The sequence below is a fragment of the Balaenoptera musculus genome, chromosome 5 (genome assembly GCF_009873245.2).
Source record: "Balaenoptera musculus isolate JJ_BM4_2016_0621 chromosome 5, mBalMus1.pri.v3, whole genome shotgun sequence".
NCBI lineage: Eukaryota > Metazoa > Chordata > Mammalia > Artiodactyla > Balaenopteridae > Balaenoptera > Balaenoptera musculus.
In genome coordinates, this window is record NC_045789.1 from 76,385,960 (window position 1) to 76,404,129 (window position 18,170).

At 39.8% G+C, this 18,170-nt stretch overlaps 1 protein-coding gene across 1 annotated transcript in view; it reads right to left on the minus strand.

Moving 5' to 3' along the window:
* WDR19 (WD repeat domain 19) overlaps positions 1 to 18,170 on the minus strand; it is a 78,500-nt gene continuing 60,330 nt past the window's right edge. The window contains exons 29-36 of the mRNA XM_036852250.1: positions 17,304 to 17,400; positions 16,509 to 16,633; positions 13,443 to 13,524; positions 11,532 to 11,682; positions 9,758 to 9,881; positions 8,915 to 8,991; positions 8,485 to 8,609; positions 1 to 323 (exon numbers count right to left, since the gene is read on the minus strand). Of these exons, the coding sequence (XP_036708145.1) occupies positions 8,498 to 8,609; positions 8,915 to 8,991; positions 9,758 to 9,881; positions 11,532 to 11,682; positions 13,443 to 13,524; positions 16,509 to 16,633; positions 17,304 to 17,400 (768 nt within the window). The 3' untranslated portion in view covers positions 1 to 323; positions 8,485 to 8,497. The remainder of the gene's footprint in view (positions 324 to 8,484; positions 8,610 to 8,914; positions 8,992 to 9,757; positions 9,882 to 11,531; positions 11,683 to 13,442; positions 13,525 to 16,508; positions 16,634 to 17,303; positions 17,401 to 18,170) is intronic.

Here is an 18,170-nt window from a genome sequence, read left to right on the forward strand (position 1 = left end):
TATCTAATCAATAAGTTTATTTTAAAGTAGGTATTTCAAAATAGAAAAGATATCAAAAAGCTGAATATTTACAGTTATGTCATAGGTTACTATTAACAGTATAGAGCATAGAATATGTAAGACTCAGAAGAAATATACAGAGTATAATAAACAGCATGTTATATGTCACTGTTTGTTTGTTTGCCACTCTACAGAAGTTGAAAGTGGTGACCTGGAGAGGTGACCTTGTTTTTTCTGTATTCAGGAAGGACCATCTTGAAATCTGCCAGGGGTAGAAACACAGCCTCCTGTGGAAAAATGGTATCTTCTCAGGACCATAATACCTAGAAAGGACAAAAAAATAAAAAACAAAAACCCATATGCTTTTAGAAGGGTTTCAAATAACTACTAGCATTTAGTAATAAAGCCAAGCATAATAAAGAAGATATTATTTTTGCTCATTTCTGGAATGTGGAGCAGGATCACTACATTCAAGTAAGAAATTTCCAGTCTGTAATTGAGTTTCAGTCTTGGCTTTTCAACTGACTAAAACTGTGTGGGCAAGCTGTTGAACCTCTGTTATAAAGTGAGGATGATGATAACAGCCACATTAATGAGAAGAATGAGAAAGTGCAAAGTTAGTGCTCAGCAACTCAACCCAAAGAGCCCCATACCAAGACAAGTTATAATTAAACTGCCAGAAGTTAAAGACAAGAAGACAATCTTAAAAGCAGCAAAAGAGAACAGCTTGTTATGTACAGGGGAACCCCCTCCCCCTCATAAGACTGTCAGCAGATTCTTTTGGCAGAAACTTTGCAGGCTTGAAGAGAGTGGCCTGATACAGTCAAAGTGCTGAAAGAATAAAACTGCCAACCAAGAATATTCTACCTGGGAAAGCCATCCTTCAAAACTGAAGGAGTGAGGAAGTTTTCCAGGCAAGGAAAAGCTAAAGAGGTTCATCATCACTAGACTGGCCTTACAAGAAATGTTAAAGGGACTTCTTTAAGCTGAAACACAAGGGCACTAATTAATAATATGAAAATATATGAAATTGTAAATCTCAAAGGTAAAGTTAAATACATAAATTCAGAATAATCTAATGTTGTAATGGTAGGTACTTATAAATCTAGTGTGAAAGTTAAAAGACAAAATAGTAAAAATAACTATAATAATTTGTTAATGGATACACAAGATAAAAAGATATAAATTGTGACATCACAAACAATGTGGATGGTGAGAGTAAAAATGCATTTGAACTTAAGTTGTTATCAACTTCAAACAGGCTGTTATATTTTATGTAAGTCTCATGGTATCCACAAAGCGAAACCTATGGTAGACAAAAGAGAAAGGAATCTATCTAAGCATATGACTACAGAAAATTGTCAGATCACAAAAAGAGAAAAAGGAGCAAGAAAAGAAGAAAGGAACAAAGGAATTACAAAACAGCCAGAAAACAATGAACAAAATGGCAGCAAGTCCCTATCTATCAATAACTACTTTAAATATAATTATAAATTCTCTGATCAAAAGACAGAATGGATAAAACCCAAGATCCATCTATATGCTGCCTGCAAGAGACTCACTCAGCTTTAAGGACACACAGACTGAAAGTGAAGGAATGGAAAAAGATATTCCATGCTAATGGAAACCAAAAGAAAGCTGGAGTAGCTATACTTAGACAAAATAGACTTTAAAACAAAGACTGTAAGAAGGGACAAAGAAGGCCATTATATAATGATAAAGGGATCAATCCACAAGAGGATATAACATTTGTAAGTATTTTTTATTTACATTAGCAGCACCTAAATATAAGCAAATATTAACATATCTAAAGGGAGAAAGAGCAATACAGTAATAGGAGGGGACTTCATTACCCCACTTTCATCAGTGAATAGATTTTCATTTGACAGAAAACCAATAAGGAAACATTGGTCTTAAATGACGTGTTAGACCAGATGGACTTAACGCATTTACAGAACATTCCATCCCAAAGCAGGAGAATACACATTCTTCTCAAGCACACATGGAACATTTCTCCAGGATAGATCATATGTAAGGCCACGAAACAAGTCTTAATAAATTTAGAAGACTGAAATCATATCAAGCATCTTTTCTGACCACAAAAGTATGAAACTACAAATCAATTACAAGAAGAAAACTGGAAAATTCACAAATACGTGCAGATTCAAACATGCTACTCAACAACCGCTGGGTCAAAGAAGAAATCAAAAGAGAAATAAAAGAAATACCTGACACATGAAAATGGAAATAGAGTTGGCCCTCCATATCTGTGGGTTCCATATCCACAGATCCAACCAACCATGGATCAAAAGATTCAGGAAAAAAAAAAGTACCAGAAAGTTCCAAAAAGCAAAACTTGAATTTGCTACATGCTGGCAACTATTTACATAGCATTTACATTGTATTAGGTAATATAAGTAATCTAGAGATGATTTAAAGTATACGGGAAGATGTGCATAGGTTATATTCAAATACTACACCATTATATATAAGGGACTTGAGCATCCGTGGATGTTGGTGTCCACTAGGGATCCTGGAACCAATCCCCCACGAATACTGAGGTACAGCTATACAGCATACCAAATCTTCTGGGATGCAACAAAAACAGTTTCTAAGAAGGAAGCTCATAACAATAAACACCTGCATTAAGAAACAAGAAGGATCTCAAATAAACTTCACACCTTAAGGAACTAGAAAAAGAACAAGCTAAGCCCAAAGTTAGTAGAGGAAGGAAATCTCAAAGAGCAGAAATAAATGAAATGGAGACTAAAAAGACAATAGAAAAGTTCAATAAAACTAATAGCTATTTTTTTTCCCCCAAAAGATAGATAGACAAACCTTTAGCTAGAATCACCAAGAAAAGGGACTCAAAATCAGAAATGAAAGAGGAGATCTTACATTCGATACCACAGAAATACAAAAGAGACTACTACGAAATACTATAATGCCAGCAAAATGGACGACCTAGAAGAAATGGATAAATTCCTAGAAACATACAACCTTCTAATACTGAATCATGAAGAAATAGAAAATTAGACCAATTACTATCAAGGAGATTGAATCAGTAATCAAAAACAACCTGACAAACAAAAATCCAGGACCAGATGGCTTCACTGGTTAATTCTACCAAACACTTAGAGAAGAATTAATACCAATCCTTCTCAAACTTTTCCAAAAAACAGAAGAGGAAACACTTCCAAACTCATTCCATGAGGCCAGCATTACTCTGATACCAAAACCAGACAAAGAAGCTAAAGAAAGAAAATTACAGGCCAATATCTCTGATGAACATAGTTGCAAAAACCCTCAACAAAATATTAGCAAACTGAATTCAATAATACATTAAAGGAATCACACACCATTATCAAGTGGGATTTATTGGAGGAATGCAAGGATAGTCTAACAGCCAGAAATCAATCAAGGTGATACACCACATTAACAAAATGAAGGATAAAAATCATATGATCATCTTGATATAGAAAAAGCATCTGACAAAATTCAACATCTGCTCATGATAAAAACTTTCACTAAAGTGGGTATAGAGGGAACATACCTCAACATCATAAAGGCCATATAGGACAAGCCCACAGCTATCACACTCAATGGTGAAAAGCTGAAAGCTTTTCCTCGAAGATCAGGAATAAGACAAGGATGTCACTCTTGCCTTCAGGCGAGAAAAAGAAATAAAAGGCATTCAGATAGGAAAGGAGTAAGTTAAACTGTCGCTATTTGCAGATGACATATTATATATAGGGAACCCTGAAGACCACCAAAAAAGCTGTTAGAACTAATAAATTCAGCAAAATTGCAGGATACAAAATCAATATACAAAAATCTGTTGTATCTAATAATGAACTATTAGAAAGAGAAATTAAGAAAACAATCTTATTTACAATTGCATCAAAAAGAATACAATACCTAGGAGTGAATTTAACCGAGGAGGTGAAAGACCTGTGCACTGAAAAACTATAAGACACTGATGAAAGAAACTGAAGATATAAATAAATGGAAAGATTTTCTATGCTTATGGATTGGAAGAATTAATATTGTTAAAGTGTCCACACTACCCAAAGCAATCTACAGATTCAATGCAATTCCTGTCAATTTCCAATGGCATTTTTCACAGAAATAGAACAAACAATCCTAATATTTGTATGTAACGACAAAGACACTGAACAGCCAAAAAGCAATGTTGAGAAAGAACAAAGCTGGAAGCACCACATTTCCTGATTTCAAACTATATTATGCAGCTATAGTAATCAAAACAGTATGGTATCAGCATAAAAACAGACACACAGATTCATGGAAGAGAATAGAGAGCCCAGAAATAAACCTGTGCATATATGGTCAACTTATGACAAAGAAGCCAAGAATATACAATGGGGAAAGGCAGTCTCTTAAATAAATGGTGTTGGGAAAACTGGACAGCCACGTGCAAAAGAATGAAACTGGATCACTGTCTTACACCATACACAAAAATTAACTCAAAATGGATTAAAGTCTTGAACATAAGGCCTGACAACATAAAACTCTTAGACGAGAAACCATAGAGAGTAAGCTCCTTGACACTGGTCTTGGCAATGTATTTTTGTATGTGACACCAAAAGCAAAGGCAACAAAGCAAATATAAACAAGTAAGACTACATCAATCTAAAAAGTTGCCATCAACAAAATGAAAAGGCAACCTATGGAATGGGAGAAATATTTGCAAATCATACATCTGATAATTTGGGTTAATGTACAAAATATATAAAGAACTCATACAACTCAATAGAAAAAAACATCCAATTAAAAAAATGGGCAAAGGCTCTGAATAGACATTTTTCCAAAGAAAACACACATATGGTCAATACGTACATGAAAAGGTGCTCAGCATCACTAATCAGGGAAATGCAAATCAAAACCACGATGAGATATCACCTCACACCTGTTAGAATGGCTATTATCAAAATGACAAGAAATAACAAGTCTTGGCAAGGATATGGAGAAAAGGTATCCATTGTGCACTGTTGGTGGGCATGTAAATTGATGCAGCCATTATGGAAAACACTATAGAGATTCCTCAAAAAGTTAAAAATAGAACTACCATATGTTCCAGCAATTCTACTTCTGTGTATTTATCTGAAGGAAACAAAATCACTACCTTGAAAAGGTATCTGCACCCCAGTGTTCATTACAGCATTATTTACAATAGCCAAGACATGGAAATGACCTAAGTGTCCACTAATACTGGATAAAGAAAATGGCACTGGATAAAGAATATGTGGTGTATATGTATACATGTGTATATACATATAAAAAAGAAGGAAATACTGCCATTTGTACCAACATGGATGGACCTTGAGGGCATTATGGTAAATGAAATAAGAGACAGATACTATATGATCTCACTTACATGTTTAATTAAAAAAAAAACCCCACTGAACTCATAGATACAGAACAATTTTTTGGTTGCCAGAGGGTGGGGGTGGGCAGAATGAAGGTGGTCAAAAGGTATAAAATTCCAATTACAAGTAAGTCCTGGGGATGTAATATACAGCATGGCGATTACAGTTAACAACACTGTATACTTGGAAGTTGCTAAGAGAATAGATGTTAAAAGTTCTCAATTAAAAAAAAAATTGTAACTGTGTGGTGATGGATGTTAACTAAATTACTGTGGTAATCATTTCACGGTGTAAACATATATCAAATCATTATGTTGTACACCTAAAACTAATACAAGGTGATAATTATACCTCAAAAAAAAGTTGTGAAATATTAAATGTATATTGTTTTAAGATGCTAAATATGTCATAATATGTGGCAACAGAAAAATAAACATATCCCAATCATAATTTGAGCAAGATTTTAAAACAGAATTTGACAAACTGATTCTAAAATTTTAGAGAGAAATGGAGAGAAGTAAGAGTAGTCAAAACAGTCTTGGAAAAAATGACAAAGTTGTAGAATCCACAATACCTGGCTTTAAGATATGCTATAACGTCACAGTAATGAAGACAGTATAGTGTAAAAATAGGGGACAAATAGAGCAATGGAAAAGAAGAGAGGGTCCAGAAGTAGACCCATTTTTAAAACCCAGCTGATTTTCAACAAAGGCATGCAAGTAGTTCAATGGGGAAAGGAAAGACTTTTCAACAAATGGTGTTGGAAGACTGGATAACTACTTGAGGGGGAAAAGAATCTCAATCCCCACCTCATACTGTAAACAAAAATAACTTCAAGATGGATCACAGACCCAGAGCTTCTAGAAAAAAACATAGGCGAATATGCTCCTGACTTTTGAGTAGGCAAAAATTTTCTTAGACACAGAAAGTAATAATAAAATAAAACAATGATAAATTATAATTCATCAGAATCAAAATCTGCTCATCAAAAGACCATTAAGGTATATGTATAACTGATTCACTTTGCTGTACACCTGAAACTAACACATTGTATAGTTGATAAATCAACTATATTCCAAAAAAAAAAAGACCATTAAGAAAAAGAAGTGGTCCCTGGTCCGGGAAAATCCCACATGCTGCGGAGCAACTAAGCCCGTGCACCACAACTACTGAGCCCGCGTGCCACAACTACTGAGCCCACACACCTAGAGCCTGTGCTCCACAACAAGGGAAGCCACTGCAATGAGAAGCCCGTGCACTACAACGAAGAGTAGCCCCCGCTCGCCGCAACTAGAGAAAAGCCCACGCACAGCAACGAAGACCCAACGCAGCCAAAAATAAATAAATAAAAAATTAAAAAAAAAAAAAAAAAAAAAAAAAGAAAAAAGTGGGAAGCCACAGAGTGGGAGAAAATATCGGCAAAATAAATCTAAGATTTATATCTAGAATATACAAATAAAGAACCTTTATAACAATAATAAGACAATACCCAGTAATAATAGGAAAGGAACAGTCTTTTCAACAAATGGTGCTGAGACACCTGGTCATCCACACACAAAAGGAAATTGGGTCCCTACCTCACATCATACACAAAAATTAAATGGATCAAAGACGTTAAGTATAAGAGCAGCAACTATAAAACTCTTAGAATGAAACATTAAGTGTCAATCTTTGTGACGCTAGGTTAAGCAGTGGTTTCTTAGACATGACACGAAGAACACAAGCAGCCAAAGGAAAAAAAATAAATTGGACTTCATCAAAATAATAAAAACTTCTGTACATCAAAGGATGCTATGAAGAAAGTAAAAAAATACTTCCACAGAATAGGATATTTGCACATCATGTATCTGATAGAGGACTTGTACCTAGAATATATTAAGGATTCTTACAACTCGATAACAAGAAAAAATACCCAGTTAAAAAAATGGGTAAAGGACTTGAAGACAGTTATCTAAAGAAGATACACAAATGGCCGACAAGCACGTGAAAAGATGCTCAACATCGTTATCATTAGGGAAATGCACATCAAAACCACAATGCGATACTACTTCACACCTACTAGGATGGTTATAATCAAGCATGCAGACAACAGCAAGTGTTGGTGAGGATGTGGGAAAACTAGAACCCTTGGGTGCTGCTGGCAGGAATGTGAGAGACTGCAGGTGCTACAGAAAGCAGTTTGGAGTCCAAGGAACAGCCAAGAGGCCAGTGGGGCTGCAGCGTAGTGAGCAGAGGAGGACGCTGGGGCCAGTTCATGTCGAGTCTTTTAGGCTCTTTATTTTTGCAGGTGCAAGAAAAAGTCCCCCTGAGGAAGGGAACCAGATACACTGCAGGGGGACTGAGAGGACTTGCCCATGGACTGGGGGATTGGTGGTGTCCACATTTCCATCCTGATCAGCTGGTAGGATGGAGCTGCTGTTTACTGATGGAGTGAAGATTGCGAGAACAGGTTTCGTGTGAAAACCTAGGGTTTCGTTTTAACTATGTTTAGTGCTGTGTCAGGGACTAATCTCACTTTTTCCTTTTAAAGAATCTTGAAGAGTTTTTGGCAGGGGCTTTTGGCTTTCCACCTGGAGACTATGTTTCCCTGCCTCTGCTTGCAGTACGTGTGGCCCTATGAGTAAATTCTTGCCAATGGAGTGAGAGTGGAAGGGGTATTGTGCTGCTTCCATGCAACAAAAATGACACTTGGAAAGAAAAAGAAATGGGGATTTTTCAAGCCTCTGGAAGCAAAAATTTTTACAATATATTCTCCTGAATTATAGAACTCAAAAACCCCCCTGTTAATAGCTAGCTACAGTTTTAATGGACTGGTTAAAAAGAAGCCCATGTGATTTGATAATATACGTTTTGGTTGGAATCCATGATGCTGCTTGGCCAAATAACCTTTGTCACCATGGAGACTGTACAACCTGCGTTTTAGCTTTTTTTTTTAAGTACATCAAAGGTTTGTTTCAAATCTGACAAGTTTTGTTCGTTCAAATCTGACAAGTTACATGATGCACAAAAAGGAGCCAATGGCAAAACACACTGTAAAGCTGCGTCCACCCCGTGGATCTCGTGCCCTGGGAAGGTGAGTGGATGGTCTGGCACTTACCTGCACGTGCCACTCACTGCTCCACTTCTGTCCGCAGGTACTGGGTACAGTCTGAGATTTTTTTCAGCTGAGCAAAGTTTAATCTTTCTGAACACATAGGACATGTGCTTTCAGTGTTTAACATGCTGTTTGGAGAGGGAAAGACAGAGTAGATTAAATATTCCTTTACTTTTCGGTTATTGTGATGTGAAAAGCAACTATTCCTTTCTACTTCCTAGTACATGTTCATCATGAGACTTAAGAATTAGGAATATTCAGTCTCATGTGAAAATGTTCTCAAAGATCACAGAAGGTTCTCTTCCAAGAAGACAATTTGAGTCTTTAGAGATTTTTAAGAACATGAATAAAGAGACCTCAGTATAAAAGTGGTTGAATAAAAGGCCTATTATTCGATAAATCTGTATGGCTGAGTGAAATGATGTGCACTTACATCTTGAATTCTGAATACAGTGCAGGGAAGTCGCAATGTGGACACACTGTCCAATCATCCTTTAACATATGTCGACCCTGGAAACAGTACATTGAAGAATAAAATTCATCTTTATTTTTAAAACTCCCCCCATTATTCAATTAGAATACATGGTTACAGTTAAAAGCCAGACCTCTAAATTATGAAATTATTGATATTTCACATAGGTGGGTAATTGATTAGAAAGAAATGGCATCAAAAGGACTAAAGCCAAATTTATCAGATTCATGTATAAAGAGAATAATCTTCAATATTGTGACATTACCTAGATTTATTTTCCTTTAAAATAAAGCTTATGTTAGCCTAGTGATGAACAAATAATCTGATATTTAAAAATTTTCTAATAATAGGTCTTAATATTAAAGTGTATAATAAAAGCCATCACTTATTAAGTGCTACAGCATGCCGGGAATTGTACTAAGCCTTCAAACATGTCCTCTCGTCAACCTGCAGTTTACCTCAATAGGCAGGTACTGTTAACCGATGGACCTAGCAAGGTAAAAGCAAATCGCACCAGGTTATGTAACCAGTAAGGGGCAGAAAGACGATCTAAGCCTAGGACCATCTGATCCCCAAGTGTGTGCTCTCCTGCCCCACAGTGCCTTCCTGATACTCACTTAGGTTATTATGTGCCTTGAATATAACTTTCAACTTTGTTGACCATGAAATTGTATGCTAAATGTTGCAGGAAATTTGAGGGATAAGATTATTTCAGAAGTGAAGAAAGTATTGACACACAACAAGTATTCAAATGGGCTATAGATATATATGCAAAGAAAGGGAAATAACGATAAAGAAACTTACTGTTGCAATGCAATATGGGATGTTTTTTTTACATCCAGGACAGAGAAGTTCACACTCTGGGAGAAGAAATTCGCAGAATGGACATGGGGTTGTGGCCTCTTCTGTCTCGGATGTATCAGGTCTCCTGTGAGGAAGAATCACATGAAATGCACCTACTTCTTCATAGTCAGACTCTGAGACTAGAGATACAAGCCCTGGCCCACGGAGGAGCGAGAGGAACGAGGGCTGCTCAGACTAGCATTCCGTGGCCATCTCTGGGAGCTGGGGTTCACAGCACATTACGTGGGAGAAAACACGGGTGGGTCTGGCTGTCTCGTGTCTTCCTTGCCACTGGAGTAGTGAGCTTGCTACTTCTCTGTCTTTCCCTTTGTGTACTGAGGTCGTGAAGGCTGTCCAGGGCTGTGCAGCACAACTTTCTGTGACAATGGCACTGTTCTAATTCTGCGCTCTCCAATACGGTAGCTGTGAGCCACGTGGAGCTCAGAGCACTTGAAATATGGATAGTGTGAGGAACTAAGTTTTACATTTTATTCACTTTTAATTAATTTAAATTTAAATAGCCACATGCAGCCAGCAGATACCGTATTAGACCTCATAGCTAAGAGTACTCCTGCGCAGGGAGAGAATAACCAGCGCCTCTTCGAGCTGGCACCTAGGCTGGTGTGGCCCGAAACTGGGGGATAAATGTGCTCTAGCTTTTTCTCCCCACCTCACTCGCCCTGATGGCAGGTATGTTGGCTCAGACTGATTTGGTCTGAAGCTACTTAGGCGTATCAGCTTTGAAAAAAAAAAGGGAGTGTTCCATGTAGCCCCTCTCCAGGTTAGAGTTCTCTGCCATGAGCCCAGCTAACAATAAGTAGTATTTGCTTCCCTTTGCCATTACTGGTGTAGCCATCTCCCTTGGCTGAGATGAGAGAGTTCTGGGTCAAGATTCAGGTACACCTGAGTTCCCTCGTCAAAATGGGACTAACAGGTACCCCAGATGTCATCGCTATGAACAAGTGGTAGTACAGAACTACTACAGGATTGCAGTTAATTTTTCCTTTTCTAAAGATGAATGCTACTTTCTCCTAGTTTTCCTGTTGAAAACCAGGCTTTCTGAAGTGAGGATATGCCTTATGTGCCTTTGGAGCTACACAGGATTTCGAAATGGAGTCTCTTTTGGCAATAGGCGGTATAATTACCAAGTTTCTTACACTGAGAAATATCCACTCTTTGTCTGTGGCAGACATGCTATTTGCTGCCTCCCTAATAGCCATCTTTTCCTTCTTCCTTGCCAACAGAACTTGGTTTTTACTCAGCAGTATGCTTTTCAGCTAGAGGTAGCCACGCGGCTGAGTAGTGAGATGTAAATGCAAGTCCTGGGGGTGGTGTCCTTCCTAACTAAAAAGGCAAAAGACCTTTTCATCTTTTAATTTCCCTCCTCCTTTCTGCGTTGAATGGGGTACATGATGTCACCCCACCATGACAACCACCACTGTGCAGCCATGAGGAGGAAACCTCTGTGCTCTGGATGGTAAAGCCGAAAGGCAGAGGGATCGGTCCTTGGTGACATCGGGACATGGCACCACCAGCCCTGGACTACGATGCCTTGTGCATGAGTCAGATAAGTCAGATAAAGCCGTCGTTCGGTTTCCAGGTGCTGGTAGCTGAGTACAATCCTAATTGCTACCCCCAATCTGTGTTCTTGTTCAGCCCACAAAATAGCAGCTATGTTCTGAAAGATACACTTGTGAAGTGCGATTAGATGGTAGAAACAGCTGTCGCCGCCTACCTGACCATTGCCTCGATCTTCTTTTTGTATTTGACATCTATCTTGTTGCGGTACTCGGGCCTCATCAACATGGCTGCAAAGCTGAAGGCAGAGTTCTTCAGGCCGGCCCTGTGACACTCGATCACGGTAGACGTCAGGATCGGCACGATGTCTGCAACACAAACAGGAGCGGAAAGAGCACGTTGCCTCTGCTGGCGTGATGCCAGGATTGCACATCTCTAAATTCGCTTTTTCTGACCAAGAACCAGAAATGGACGGTTTAACTAACGAGGAAAAGGCACGGCAGTGGAGTCAGGTAACTGCTCACCACAATGTCTTTCCCCTGATGATACTGTGTTTGGCCTGTAACACCAGGACCCACACTCCCTCGCAGTAACCTTTTGTGTGCGTCCTTCCCCGCCTCTGAGAGAGTTTTGCATTTGACAGGACTGCTGATGAATGGGTGGGGAGATGAACAATTTCATGCACTAACCTCTCTGCGTGCACCTGTTTCTTCAGGACAGATACCTAAAAGTCAAATTACTGGCTCAAAGAACGTGACTTTAAAGAAAAAATACTCCTAGCACAAATTGCCAAACTGCTTTCTAGAAAGGCCACAACAATGTCCATTCCCACCAGCAGTCATGAGAATGCCTGTCCTATCACACCCTTTGCCAGCATGCTGTACAATTATTTTAGTCTTTATTATGTAACAAAAAAGAACACATTTAGAGAACAGGGGTTGGTGAATTATGACCTGTGAGCTAAATCTGGCCCTCTGTTTCTGTATGGCCCATTTGCTAAGAAAGACTTTTACATTTTTAAACGACTGGAAAAAAAATCAAAAGGAGAAGAATATTCTGTGACATGTGAAAGATTTATGAGGTTCAAATGTTAGTGTCCCAAAGAGTAAAGTTCTGTCGGAACAGCCATGCTCATCCGTTTATGTACGGGTCATGCCGAAACGGCGGAGTCGAATAGTTGCAGCAGAGACACGTGGCCCACAAAGCCCGGAACGTTCGACATCTGACCCTTTACAGAAAACCTTTGTTGACCCCGTCATGGAATGTGACAAAATCTAATCACTGAAAAATGTTATAATGACATGTCTTTTAGAATACTGGGACCTTTTTCAGAGGCAATGGTCTACAGTGGTTGAGAACACAGAGTCAGACTTACTGGCTGACAGTATGGTCTCGGGCAAGTGTTACCTCACTTCTTTTGCCCCAGTTTGCTTATCTGTAAAATAGGGAAGATAACAATAGGCCACTTGTGTGCAATCTTGAGACTGTTTTCCTTAGAAGGATCTGCCTGAAACTGGGATCTGGGAACTTGGATTTTGGGAGAGTTCCCGCCATTTCCAGAACTGAGAAGAGTGGCTGCCTGTTCCTGGCCTTTTTGTACAAACAATAGGGTTTATGCGGAGCACCTGCTTTCTGGGAGTCTGAAAACTTGGTACAGGCCAAGCAGGGGGTGCTGACGTGGCCAGCTCCCCAAGACCACCCCTGGATACTGAATCTCTCACAAGCACCCTGTAGACACCACCTTCCACGTGCTGCCCGGAGGTGCTGAGTGTGTCCCGTGTGACTTCACTGCGTGGGGGGGTGGCAGGGGGGCTGTGGACGCTCGCCCCTGACCTCCGGGCACCCCCCGCACCTTTCCCCTCTGCCGATTTTGCTTTGTATCCTTTCCCTGTAATAAATCTTACCTTTAGCACTACTGTATGTTGAGTTATGTGAGTTCCCCTCGTGAATTATCACACCTGGGGGTGGTCTTGGGGACGGACGCCGGTTACACCGCTTCACGGGGTTGTTGTGAGGATTAAATGAGTTACTACGTGTAGAGGACAGCGGCTGGCAGAGTTAGTGAGGAGGATCTCGTCATGCTACAGTCAGGCAGAAATGGGGACCACGGGCTCCTCTCAGTACTCACGTGACGGAAATTTGCTGATGTTGTTGGCCACCCGGATAAGCATACGTGCCCCTTTCATATGATTTCCATTTTTAACGTGAATCTGAAATAAATGATAAATTTTACTCTTCTTAGAGACTTTAACCCTAATCCATGTTTCATTCACCCAAATAAACAACTCCTTGATTGTGACCCTGAACAGGTGGTCACGGGCTCCTTGCAGCCTTACTTTAATGCCACTTGGGGTTTCTCCCTTATCCTCCTTCCAGCAGCTGCGACTTGGCCCCCTGGCGTCACCAGCCTCACCCCTACTCTACACTCTGCTTTTTACTTTGCCTGAGACCACTCAACATGAGTTCAAATCCCTGGTCCATCTCTTACTGGCCATTATGGGGGGACTAACAAGTTGTTGTGAGACCTGAAAGCTGAGTTCTGAGTTAGGCAGGAGAGAGGATGAGTTGCTATAGGAAGAGGGCGCTGCCTGTGTAAGGGAAGGGGCAACGATGGCTGGAGGGGCCTGAGCTTAGGTAAGTACGAGTGGGATCTGTGATGAAAGGAGGGGGTCCACTTAGGATGACATGAGGCTGGGGAGTCGGCAGAGCCGGACCACAATGTCACTGCTGTCGTCCAGTGAGAGGAAGCGGTCCACAGAGGGCAGGCAGTGGGGATGGAGAGAAGTAGACAGACGAGGAGTCAGAACTGATGATATTTGGTGAGAAGGTGAAGGGTGAGTACAGAATAACTCCCAGGCATAACATCCATCCGGTCTAAGCACGTGGATGATGATATAATTTACTGAGCACTGCAACGTAATTCGTAAATATTAACTGAATCTAAAGTCACCCTCCACTGACTCCCTGGGCCTCAGACTGCCCGGCTCAGCCCCCCATGTGCAAAGGCCCCAGGCTGTCCTTCAGCCAAAGTCCCTGTCTCAGCTCAGGGAGGAAGCATCCACCAAAGCCAAGTCTCCATTTCCCCTGAAATGTGGCTGACTTTCTCCAGTCCTTTGTGTCAGAGAGGGCTGTGACATTTTTACATCAATTCTTATTTGATAAGGTCTAATAGTTTCCCTTCTGATACCACAAGCAGTTAAAAATCTTGAAAATACCTGGTGCTTGAATAAGAGATGCAGAGGGGAAAAGTAACATGGGTGCTCTTCAGTGGAAGGGGAAAAGGATGTCTGGTCCAGTGGAAGTGATGGGCCAGCTCTTAGGGCCGGAGGAAAAGAAAAAGACTTGAGAACCATCCCTATGGCTTTTGGTGGAAGAAAGCCCTGGTCCTGGAGGGCTTCTTATAGCAATCCCTATTTTTGTTCCCATCTTCCACTAACTTGTTTCTATCCTCCCCTCCACCCCTAAAGGCTGGATTCTGTGCCCCCAGCACATTGGCACCAGCACTGATGTCTGAAGCTGAGAAAGTCCTCCCTCCCCCTTTCTATTCCTTTCTGTACGAGAGAAGGGACCCCCTGCGGCTCCGAAGGGAAATGCACTCCTGGTGATTGCAAGTTGGAATTCTAAGTTTTCTCTTACAATCAGGACTATAGACCTATGGGGCCTAAAATGGCAGCCACTAGTCACATGTGGCTACTTAAATAAAAATTAAGATTATGTAAAATTTAGGGACTTCCCTGGTGGTCCAGTGGTAAAGAATCTGCCTTCCAATGCAGGGGACGCAGGTTCGATCCCTGGTCGGGGAACTAAGATCCCACATGCCGCGGGGCAACTAATCCCGCATGCCACAACTACTGAGCCCGCACATCTCAACAAGAGAAAACCCAAACACCACAATTAGAGAGAAGCCCACGTGCCACAAAGACACGACACAGCCAAAAATAAAAATAACAATAAATGAAATAAATATTAAAATAAATAAAAATAAAAAGACCTGCTCATAAGATTATGTAAAATTTAAAGTTTAGTTTATCAGTTGCACTATCTGTATTTCAAGTGCTCCACAGCCAGGCTAGTGGATACAGAACACTTCTAGCACTGCGGAAAGTTCTATTGGGCAGTGCTGTTACGGACCATAATTAGGATCTAAACCATTCATAACGTGATTGCTGTAACCTAGAAAACTTCAGAATTGCATAAGCTCTTGTGGTCTGGCCTGAAAACTGACTTAGCATTAATATGGGAAAGATGTACTTTGACATAAATGAAAATTTGGAAAAGTATGTAAGTTGGCATCTACCTGTATTTTTACAAAGATATGTGTCTGTATATAAATATGTGTGTGTGTGTGTGTATATATATATATATATATCTGTGTGTATATATATATATACACACATATAATATTTATGTAAATTGTAAATAGAAGTATTTCAGGTTTGCATGTTCTATTTTGTTTTTATTGAAAATCACTGATTAAAAAATATCAGTGATTTTTATGGACATAAATATATTCCTAATGTAAAAAAAAAAGGGTGCACACATGTATTTTAGAAATATGGAGGATATATACAACACAGTGTTAACAATTGTTATATCTGGTGATGGATTTAAAGGGGGCAAGTTATTTCTTCATTATACTTTTCTATATTCTCTAAATTTTCTCAGTGAATATCTATTTTATATTCAGATGAAAACTAAATGGTATTAAAACACAGTGGAATTGTATAAAATCCACTATCCTAGAATTAATAAACTTAGGAAGCTCTGGTTAAAGAAAAATGTTTTCTGTAAATCTTTTTTTGACCAAGTAAATACATTTATATGCTTCAAAATCAAAACAGTATAAAAAGATATACTATATGGAGAAACCTGTTCTTCCTCTTCTCCCCTGACTGGGTTTGGTGAAACGCCTCCTCTGCCCCATGCCTTGATCCCTTCAGGAAACTATTTTTCCTAGGTTTTTTTAAAAGTATATTTCTAATTTTATTTGCAATGAAAAAAATATATATTTTTCTGCCTTTTGGTACACAAAAGGCAGCATATTGTATAATTATTCTGTATCTTGCTTTTTCGGTTAACGCTACAGAGATCTAGGAAATGGCTCTAATCCAATGGAGAGGTGCCCAGAAGGAAAGCCCTTCAGGTGATTAGCGCACCTGGCAGACTGGGTCCCAAGTCACTCAAAGGGCCTCACCTTCACTAGTATGTAACTGTGCAGAATCATGAGGTTGGTGGCCATCTCAGAGGGAATTTTGATCTTCTGAGATTTAAGTTCTGCATACATGCTGAAGAGAACGTCATGTGCATTCCGATAGTTTCCTTGAAAAGAGGTGGTAAGATGACATTACTGCAAAGGATGAAATCTGAGGACTTTCTATGGGCCACCATTTTACAGGTGGATTTTGTTAATCATCTTATTAAGTTACTAAGTAATAAAGAATGAGATTTGAGTCCATATTTTCCAAAATTGTATTCCATATTTATGAACATCTGAAAGAATCAGCTTGCAAAAATTAGTGAAGATGTCAGACTAATTCTGACTTTTTCAATGAGTATTTACAGAGCATAGACATGAACAGAACCATTCTAGAGATTCTATAAACAGTCCCTGCGTGTTATAAAGAACTAGGTCAATAAGAATACCACACCGTCTTCCACCTTGTAATATGTTTTATATTGTTAAGGCCAAATACCTGGGATGGAAAGAAAGTGTAGTGAAAGTGCAGGGGGGTCTGTGGGCTGGAGAGGTCAGAGAAGTCGCCGTCCAGGAGACAGAACTGTGAGGAGGAGAGGAACTAGCACCTAACATGAGAAGGCTTCAGTGGAGCTGTTCTGTGATGGTGAACTATTTCACTTCCCTGAAGCCCAGAAATGGCCATCCGCCTAGCTTTTGGGGTTCAAAGGCCTAGATTAGAAACGGACAGAGAAGGGGCTGGAGCTGGCTTCTACTGCTTGTTTGGGGAGAAAAGCATGCCTACTGGGGACCTACCTGCAGACTGCTCTTCCCTGGCAATGATGATGGCAGTCCGGGCGGCTTCTCGGTACTGCTTCAGGGCCATGTACAAGCGGAACAGGTACTTGGCATCCTGACGTGCAAGCCGTTAGAGAAACATCACTTTCTGCATTTGCTAAGTGGAGAAACATCTAAAATTTTGCATTTCAGTTAGAATCACATTCACTTCCCAGTAACTGAGGGTTGAAATTGTTTTTTTTTAAAGCCAACAAAGAATTATTTATCAAGTATTTATTCGGGGTTTAATATGTGCCAGGTAAGTATTCTAAGTATCCTTAGAAGTAATAACTCGTTTAAATCCTCATACCCTTCCTGGGAGGAAGGTGCGATTCTGTACTAATTTCATTGATGAGAAACTGAAACACAGCAGCACCTCTCCAGAGCCAGGATCTGAACCGCAGTGGTCTGGCTTCAGAGTCTGTGTGCTAACCCAAGTCCACAGAGTTCTCTCTCGTGTGCTTCAAACGGAAAGGTGCTCTTATACAATGTACCAACTTCGCAAGATTTCAAAAATTTTTACACCTATATAAATTTTTCTGGCCTATAAAATTTTCTTTGGCCCATTTTCTATTCCTATGTTAACTCTAAACGATTTCACATACTTGATGCTGGTTTGCTGATTATTAGAATAAGTGGACATAAGGTGATGTGGTTCGGCACAGTTTAAGGGCCTGTGCCCTTTGGCAGATTAACTTAGCCTCCCTGGGTCTCAGTGTCTTTATCTGTAAAATACAGAAAATGGACTCAGGGATCAGGATGGCTACAATCCTCTCCAGCTATGACATTCCAGCACCTTGTATCCAAATCACTTACAACTGACCCTTGAACAGTGCTGGGGTTAGG